This window comes from Kogia breviceps, chromosome 1 (assembly GCF_026419965.1).
Source record: "Kogia breviceps isolate mKogBre1 chromosome 1, mKogBre1 haplotype 1, whole genome shotgun sequence".
Taxonomy (NCBI): domain Eukaryota; kingdom Metazoa; phylum Chordata; class Mammalia; order Artiodactyla; family Physeteridae; genus Kogia; species Kogia breviceps.
Genome location: NC_081310.1, coordinates 39,426,195 through 39,435,156, shown reverse-complemented (window position 1 = coordinate 39,435,156; position 8,962 = coordinate 39,426,195). Strand labels below are relative to the sequence as shown.

General features: G+C 48.3%; 1 protein-coding gene across 1 annotated transcript; it reads left to right on the top strand.

Moving 5' to 3' along the window:
- Positions 1-7,238: 7,238 nt before the first annotated feature.
- C1H1orf202 (chromosome 1 C1orf202 homolog) lies at positions 7,239-7,652 on the top strand. The gene has a single exon (XM_059068287.2). The coding sequence runs from the start codon at positions 7,239-7,241 to the stop codon at positions 7,626-7,628; it is 390 nt and encodes a 129-aa protein (XP_058924270.1). The 3' UTR covers positions 7,629-7,652.
- Positions 7,653-8,962: the final 1,310 nt, after the last annotated feature.

Below are 8,962 nucleotides of genomic sequence, written 5' to 3'. Positions count from 1 at the left end.
TTTCACACTTAAATTCTTCTGTATGCACCTCAAATTAATTATTTTGGAAAATAGTAATGCCACGATCACACCAAATAAAATTCACAAGAATTCCTCAGTGCCATCTAATACCAGGTCCATATTCAAATTTCTCCTTTTACAGTAGATTTGTTTAAACTGACAAGATCCACTCATTGTATTTGTTTGTTTTGACCTTAAAGTTATGAATGGAGAGCTCAGGGCAGAGGGTGGAGGAGAGTGGTTGCATCAGTGACTCAGACCCTTTCCCTCTGAATTTCTCTTTTCCTTTGGAAATTCTCTCTGGATTCCCTTTGCCATTACCTTATGTGGCTATAAGTTACACTGTTTCCATTTAAAATTCTGTCCTAGTGACTATAAAAAAATCTCCCCCCCATGTAAATTGGAGCAGCCACTGTGAAAAACAGCATGGAGGTTTCTCAAAAAACTAAAAATTGAACTACCATATGACCCATCAATTTCACTCCTGGGCATATATCCAAAAAAAATCCCACTTGATTAATTTGAAAAGATACATGCATCCCAATAGCAGCATTATTTACAATAGCCAAGATATAGAAGCATCCTAAGTGTCCATCAATAGATGAATGGATAAAGATGTGAGATATATATATATATATATATATATATATGTATATATATATATATATATTAGTCGTAAAAAAGAACAAAATTTTGCCATTTGGAGCAACATGGATGGACTTGGAGGGCATTATGCTAAATGAAATAAGTCAGATAGAGAAAGACAAATACTGCATAATATCACTTATATGTGGAGTCTAAAAAATACAACCAACTAGTGAATGCAACAAAAAAGAAACAGACTCACAGATATAGAGAACAAACTAGTGGTTAGCAGTGGAGGGGGGAGGGGACAATATAGGGGTGGGGAAGTACGAGGCACAAACTATTGGGTGTAAGATAAGCTCAAGGACATATTGTACAAAACGGTGAATATAACCAATATCTTGCAATAACTATAACTGGAAAGTAGCCTTTACAATTGTATAAAAAATTTATTTAAAAATCCCCCCTTTTTATATCTTCCTTATAACAAATAAAGTAGGCTGGCATTATCTCAAAGAGTATTACAAAGACAGCAAAAGAAAAATTGAAATGAAAAAGCCACACAAATAACTCAAAAACTATACAAAATTATGTTAACAAACAACAGGTCCCTGACCCTACACTAACAGATTCATGTGATTGAGAAGCACACAGACCTGGTTCCTTTGCACACCCTGGTTTAAGAAAACTGCATTCTATTCCCAGAAACTCAGTGCAGCTTTGTCTTGGTCCCTTTCCTACCAGCTCCCTGTCTCCATGGGGTCAGGGCCTTCTTATTTCCCAGCTCAGCATCTAATTGTATATCTTGTTTTGCTCCAAGAACACTATGAAAGCTTCTTCTCTCATAAAAACAAACAAACAAACAAACTGAAACAAAACCCAAGCAAACCCATACCTCTGCCTGGTTCAAACCTTCCAGCCCGCTCTACCCTGCCCTGGTTGTACCCGGTTTTCCACCTGGGAGGGTAAGTCAAATTCTCAATCGATCCAAAGGCAGGGTTAGTTCACAAGCCTTTCCTGGTGTAGCCTGCTGTCTCTGCCAGCCATAGATTCTTCCACAGCAAAGTACGCATCAGTGTCCTCATCAGTGAAACGGGATACTGTTTCTATCTGCCTCATAGGCTTGTTGTGAGGCTGAAATGAGATCGTGCCTATAATACCCTTATATTACAGCATGGCATAAAATGACAAGAGTCAGTGAATGATAGTGATGATGCTGATTCAGGAGTATTCCTCCTTCTTCCTCACTCTCCCACCCACCACCTGTGATCTCACAGGATAGTCATCCTGCAAAGGTCTACGTTGTCACAATAGAAATGGACTTAATGTAGGGTGGTGAAAAGGTTTTCTCTTAGGTGGAGATATCTCTCTGTAGGAAAATTCCAAGCCGATTGAGGTTGGAGAAGATCCTCGAGTCAGGTATCTACAGGTGGTGAGGTATCAGTGGAAAGGGGAAAACTTTGCTATGAACAAGAGGGAGAAATAGTCTTTTTTTTTTTTAGGTCGTAAGAGGAAGAGAAAAGAGAAGTAGAGAGCAGAGCAGAGAGTGGCAGGGTTGGAAAGAGCTAGGAAGAGTGAGAGAGTTGGGGAAGGCCACAGAGGCTCCACAGAGGTGGACACCTTGACACTGAGCGTTCTCTGGGAAGTCATTTGTATTTTTCATTTGCGGTCTGTGAGCCCGTTATCCAGTTCCTGCTCCAAAATTTCCACGAAAGTCTACATATTTCAGAACATCTCATGCTTTATGTGGGAGGAAGTTCGTGAAAGTCAGAGAGAGGAGAACATTAGGAGGCAAAGGATTTGTAGAAATCCTGGGGAGAAAGCTTTGCATTTCCACAGGCCATGGTTTTGGGGGACTTCTAAGGGGTAGTCCTGTCTGACATCAAGGTTGCACTAACATTGCAGTAGCCTTGACATACTGATGATAGGATCTGCCCATGCACAGTAAAGGAAAGAGAATCTGGTTCCCTCAGAGTCACTATAATAGCATACAAACATTTGAGGTGTAATTACCCAGTGTCCTTGGATACATAATTTACTTTCATAATATAGAAACCAGGCTTTTCCTACGATGCATTTATGTCATCAAAATTTTATCTCAAAATATCTGGATAAAACTTTGGTTCTTATAATGAAAAGCAATCTTGAAACAGTCGCCTGGTAAAATCTATATACTAGAATGAGGCCAAAATCCATCAAGAGAAGAGGCAAAATCTGTTCTGTTTTGTTCAGTATATACCCCACTTCTGGCCCAGTTATCTGGGTAATGGCAGGGGTCGCCCTTGGTGATCTCACTCTCCCACTTCATGTCTCTGCTTACAAACGTGTCACCTTGCGTATACAGGGTTGATGTCACTGGGCTCAGCCTTGCTGGAACTGAGCGCTGATGTAATCTTCTAATCCTACGGCTTGGCTGGTGCTGGCCCACTTGTACCTGGTGGCATGGTCAGCAGGTGTCTGAGACAGGGGAGTGTTAGGCTATAGAAGCGAGGACAACTATCTCGTGGTCCGGGTCCCGCTGGCACAGTGCTCGCTCCTGCAGAGCTAACTGACCTTTCCCTGTCCAGACCACAGAAAACAAAGCCATCTGTTTCATACCCCACGTCTCTGCATCCCAAATTTTCCTGGGAAAGTTTCCAGGAGTTTGAGCTCCCAGAGCTTGCCGTTAGCTCCAGGCCTTCCGAAACAAAGGCCCTGCTGGGACTCACATTGGGAGAACCTGTGTTTGCTAGGAGTGTTTAGGGCAGGAGATGTAAGCAGGTGGAAATGGAGACGATTCCACCTCAGCAGTGCTAGCACTTCTCAAGCACCTGTTTGTTTGTTTGTTTTGCGGTACGTGGGCCTCTCACTGTTGGGGCCTCTCCCGTTGCGGAGCACAGGCTCCGGACGCGCAGGCTCAGCGGCCATGGCTCACGGGCCCAGCCGCTCCGTGGCACGTGGGATCTTCCTGGACCGGGGCACGAACCCGTGTCCCCTGCATCGGTAGGCGGACTCTCAACCACTGCGCCACCAGGGAAGCACTCAAGCACCTGTTTTGCGTCAGGCCGTGCGTTAGGGCCCGACACGACCTGTCTCGTCTGCTCCTTGTGAAAGACAACACGTGTTCGGCGGGAGCAGCGGCCTGTGCTCTGATGAGACAGCTGAGGCTGCGACAGCACCCACGACTTAAGCCACGGTGCTAACTCTGAATCAGGTCTGTATGACCCCGAAGCTAATGCTCTTAACTATGTTATTCTGCCTCTTCTTCTGGGTTGGACTCTGTCCAAATCTGCTGGCCCTTCTTGCTCTTCCTAACTTTGGAGACTCCAGGTCTCTGGGTACCTGGGTTGGGACAAGGTGGGCCTGAGAAGCCTGCTTCTTCTGGGGTTCCGGGCCATGGCGAGTGCTGCAGCTTTTGGTCCAGGAGGTCTGCTGAGGGACCTGGGAAACTCCCTCAAGGTGCCCTAATGGAGAGTGCCCTGGACTCTCTCAGAACCTCTGGTAGGGTAGCAAATGAAATGACAGAAGCCCAGTTAAATTTGAATTTCAGGTAAATAATTTTCTAGTATACGTATGCCTATGCAATATTTGGGATATACTACTAATACTAAAACATTTGTCGTTTATCTGAAACTCACATTTAACTGGGCATCCCATATTTTATCTGGCAACCCTAGACCCAGCGTCTTCTATGACTCAGTGGCTGTGCATGGTGACAAGTGTCTGAAGACTCCAATCTCTGAGCCAGGGCTGAGGCTCTGTTTGAGGCTGTCCAGACCTCCCCTGGTGGCCTGGGGACTCTGGGGGCCCCGACAGCAGGGGCAGATGCACAGGTCTGGCAGGAGTTGCACCAAGAGCATCCATACAGTGAACCTGTGTAAGGAGGAGCCTGCACACAGGGGTGCCAAGCAGGTGCCGCCTGGTGTCTCGAGGGTGGAGTGACCGAGGAACAGGAGGGGGCTGGAGGCAGAATAAAGTAGGAGGCAAAGCCAGTCAGCCAGTGTATTCGTTTGCTAGGGCTACCTAACAAAATACCACAGACTGGGTGGCTCAACAGCAGAAGTTTATCTTCTCACAATTCTGGAGGCTGGAAGTCCAAGATCAAGGTGTTGGCAGGTTTGGTTTCTTATGAGGTCTCTCTCCTTGGCCTGGAGGAGGCCACTTTCTTCCTGTGTCTTCATGGGGTCTTCCCTCTCTGCATGTCTGTGTTCTAATCTTCACATAAGGGCACCAGTCATATTGGATCAGTGCTCACCCTCATGACCTCATTGTAACTTAATTACCTGTTTGGACCCTATCTTCAAATACAGTCACATTCTGAGGTTCTACGGGTTCAGACGTCAACATATGGATTTCGAGGGCACAAAATTCAGCCCATAACAGCTAGAAAAAGATTCAGGAAGCATGTGAGTTGGTTTGTGCAGGGAAATGGCTGTGTCATGGTGCCCTGGGGACCTCATACACATCCACATAGGCCTCACGGGCTAGGCTTGAGTTGTAGCTGAAGCCACATCCTGGCCGAACAGCCTGGAATCTTCCTGGAGCATAAGGCCATGTGAGGCTTGTAAGGAACTGCAAGACCATTTTCTACTTGCCTCCTATCTTCCTGGGAGGTGGTTGTGAGGTAGTTTGTCATCCCCTCTCAGGTTCCCATGATGCAGGAGACTTTCTGCCTTGTCCTCCCTGCTCTTGGGCACAGTTGCAGGCTGTAAACTAGCTGCAGCCTGGCGTCAGCTCCTCAGCAACAAGGTGTCCCTCCATTTGCGTTGCAGTCTTCTGGCCCTTCTGTTTCAATGCTGCCCTGTGCTCGGCTGCGGGGAGCTGGCATCCTTGGCTGCTCTTCCTTGCACTGTTCATATAAACAATATGTCAGAGTTGGGGCTTGTTGTTTTGTTACCAGCCATATCTGCCAGGACTTACCTTGCACTCACCCTTTGGTTCAGGGGGCAGGAAGCACAGACAGCCTGAATACAAGGAGGCACCCATGGAGAGCTGGGGAAGAGGCAAATGAAACATAAAGCAGTTCTTAAAGGGGAATGGCTTCTGGGGGTTGGCCCCGTGTGGTCATGCCAAGGTGAGGGGAACGCAAAGGACGCTTACTGTTAGGGTGTACTCGAGGGTGATGGGAACTGAAAGGCTCCTTCCTGCCAAGGTGATTGGAAATTTAAAAATTGCTAGAAATAAGGACTGGATAGCTGTTTGTGGGGTTTTTTTTCCCCTCCTGTTTTGTGTTTTGTTTTGTTTTTTTTCATCCAAAGGCTACACAAATATTAAATGCTGACCCCTAACTATTGACTGTGGGTGTTTTCGAGGATAAATGTACTAGAAGAAGGCATGCTATACTGGTAGGGCAAATAGTTGAAAGCTCAACAGCAGCAGAGTCATTTACTATCCTGGGTTCAAAGAATCTGGGGTTTAAATCATGTCTCCTTAACTTACAAGCTATGTCATCTCAGGTAAACGATTTTACCTCTACAGGCTTTAGTTTTCTCAGTCAGCAAAGTGGGAATTTTTCATTTGGGAACCACTTCACTTGAGTTGTTGTGAGGATTGTATAAATAATTGACTCATTGTGCACTTACTGTCTGCCTAGTGTATGCTAAATGCTTTATGTATCTTATCTCATTTAATTCTCACAACAACTCCCAGAGAGGTAGCATTGTTATTCTATCAATTTTACAGATGAATCAACTGAGGCACTGGGCACTGAGAGGTTAGGTAACTTGCCCAAAGTTAAAGCTAGTAACTGTGGGAGCCAGAATTCAAACTCAGGCAGACTCACTCCTGAACCTGCTCACTTGTCAGTGGGCTACAAAATAAATGAGAAAAATTATACAAAATGCTAGGAAGAGTGCTCAGCACATAGTAAGCATGATACATGGTAGCTATTATTTTAGCTTTTCCTTACTTGAATTTGACAAAATTAACAAGTGTGCAAAAGTGTATAAAGAAGCAGGAAAAAAGGATGTTTCCTTTTCTGTATTTGTGTTTTTCAAAAATTCCACAAAAATCTTACGTTTGCCATCAGAAAAACTTATTGAAAAAAAAATCAATCATAATCCTACAAGGCTAGAGGCATTTAGGTGAGGCCAGATGAAGAATATCACGGTTTCTTTTTGAGAGCTTTCCTGAAACTCTGGTTCCCTGCTGGCCGAAAAATACAGGACGCCTGAAACCAGTTCACAAAATACTGGAAGCCTCCAGGGCAACACAAGCGTGGGACTGAAATCCAAGCCTTGATCTGGTGAAGGCTGTGCAGCCACCTTCTGGGTCGATGCCTAATACAGTAAACGTGGCTCTGGACCTCAGGAACCTCCTAGACCCCTTCTGGTCTGTTTGAGGCCGTGTCTGAAGATAACAGCGAATTCGGCTGGCTAACTGGTGGACCGAGGAATCACTTGGGACTCTGGATCCTGGTGTCTCCTCACTTGCTGGGGCTGGGGGTTGCGTTTGGTACCCGGAGCGGAGGCCTCTGCCGGGCATTGTGGGGTCAGCGTTCGGGTCTCCTTGGCAACGCCTACTGGGGAAGGCCGCGGGGCGCACTCCGGGAGGTGGCAGACCGGCCCTTCCGCGTCTTGAGGCCTCTGCCGAGCCGCCCGGCCCTTGGGTTTTCCTAGTCTCGGGCCGCGGCCCCCACCCGGCGCGCTTGTACGTAGGAGAGGCCCAGGCCCGGCATGGCGGACGCGCGGTCCAGCGGCCCCCAGCGCGGCGGCGCGCGGCACAGGCTGCTGGAGAGGATGGCGCGCCTGAAGCAGGGCGGCCCAGAGTTCGCCAAGCCCAAGAAGGAGGGACGGCGCGCGGACGACTGCGGCTTCTGCTCGGGCTGCTGGTGCGGGCGGTGGCTCTTCCCGCGGGGCGCGGCCCTTGGTGCGTGCAGGAAGAAGGCCTGGTACGTGCGGCCCGGGCCGGCGGCCCAGAAGCGCGACCGCTGGGTCCTCGCGAGCCTGCGGAGGCTGCTGCAGAAGCTGGCGGTGTGGAGGCGGCGCTATTTGCGGCGCAGGAAGCGGCCCGAGAAGCTGGAGGAGATCCCGCTGCTGGCGCCGGACCGCGTCGTCGGCGACTAGGCCGCGGCCGCCGGAAACCCTGCTCCGCCCCGCCCGCTGCACCCAGAGCTTTGGTTTTGTTTAGTAAAGACCAGAAATGAAAATAAACCGAATTCCATCTGAATGAAAGAACCCAGTTTTTTGTTTGTTTGTTTGTTTTGGGGTGGAGGTGTTGACGTTCTTTTGAAACCAAGCGACTCCGTGTTGAGGTTTTGGTGAAGTGAACTGTTTCTCTCGGGCAGGGCCCTCGATGCAGTAACCTAGCGGGGAAGCAGTCGCTGCAGAGGCCTCCGGATTCCTCCTGCTGCTGCCCCGCGGGGGCCATTGTCTCTCCCTAAACACCCACGTAAGAAGCTGGGAGCGGCAGGGGTCTTCAATTGGAGCCAGGCCCTCTGGGATTAAAAAAATTTTTTTCTTTTAAAGAGGGTTGCTTGAGGTCTTCACTCCACATCAACGTGAGCGAACTCTGCTTTGATCTTTTGTTTACAGGCGTTTATGGACCTGTGTAAACCAACATTAGAACCAAGGCCTGAAGGCTAGATGGGGGAGTTTGAAAACTTGTGCTGGAGATAAAAGTGCAAAGGGAGAGGAATCCGGGAGACTCCTGAGTGGGTCTTTAACTTCCTCTTCCTCATCAATAAAAACTTGCTAATGATACTCTGGATATACAGGCCTGTGGGGGTGAAAGTAAAATATGAGAAGTGAAAGTGCTCGAAGTACACTGAAAGAGCTATACGCAGTCAACGTATTTATTATACTGGTATAATTGTCTCTCTCTGGGCCAGACCACTCTGCATCCTACTACAGTCCTCCCTTCCCTCCCCACCTGGCCAAAACCTCCCTTTAAACTAGTAAACTAGGGCTTCCCTGGTGGCGCAGCGGTTGAGAGTCTGCCCGCCGATGCGGGGGATGCGGGTTTGTGCCCCGGTCCGGGAAGATCCCACGTGACACGGAGCGGCTGGGCCCGTGAGCCGTGGCCGCTGAGCCTGCGCGTCCAGAGCCTGTGCTCCGCAACGGGAGAGGCCACAGCAGTGAGAGGCCCGCGTACCGCAAAAAAAAAAAAAAAAAACAAAAAAAACAAGTTTAAACTAGCAGACTAGAAACACTGAGCAGTGGGCTTCCAAGTGCTTCACCTGCTGTTGCTGATGTCGCTGGGGAGCTCCTGAGGCCTTCCAGAGGTCTCCCCATGCCCTTGACCTAGAGAGTCAGTCTTTGGGGAAGGGTGGGCATGGAGGATCACCACATGGTTAGTTCATTGCAGTGGTAGGGGAGTAATGAGGGATCCCGAGACCAGAACCTCGGAAACTGAGAACTGCAGAAAAAACAAGGCATAGGTCAGAAAGCTGGGGCCGGGA

Coding starts and splice junctions, on each gene's coding strand:
- C1H1orf202 (XM_059068287.2), top strand. CDS start 7,239: ATGGCGGACGCGCGGTCCAGCGGCCCCCAGCGCGGCGGCGCGCGGCAC.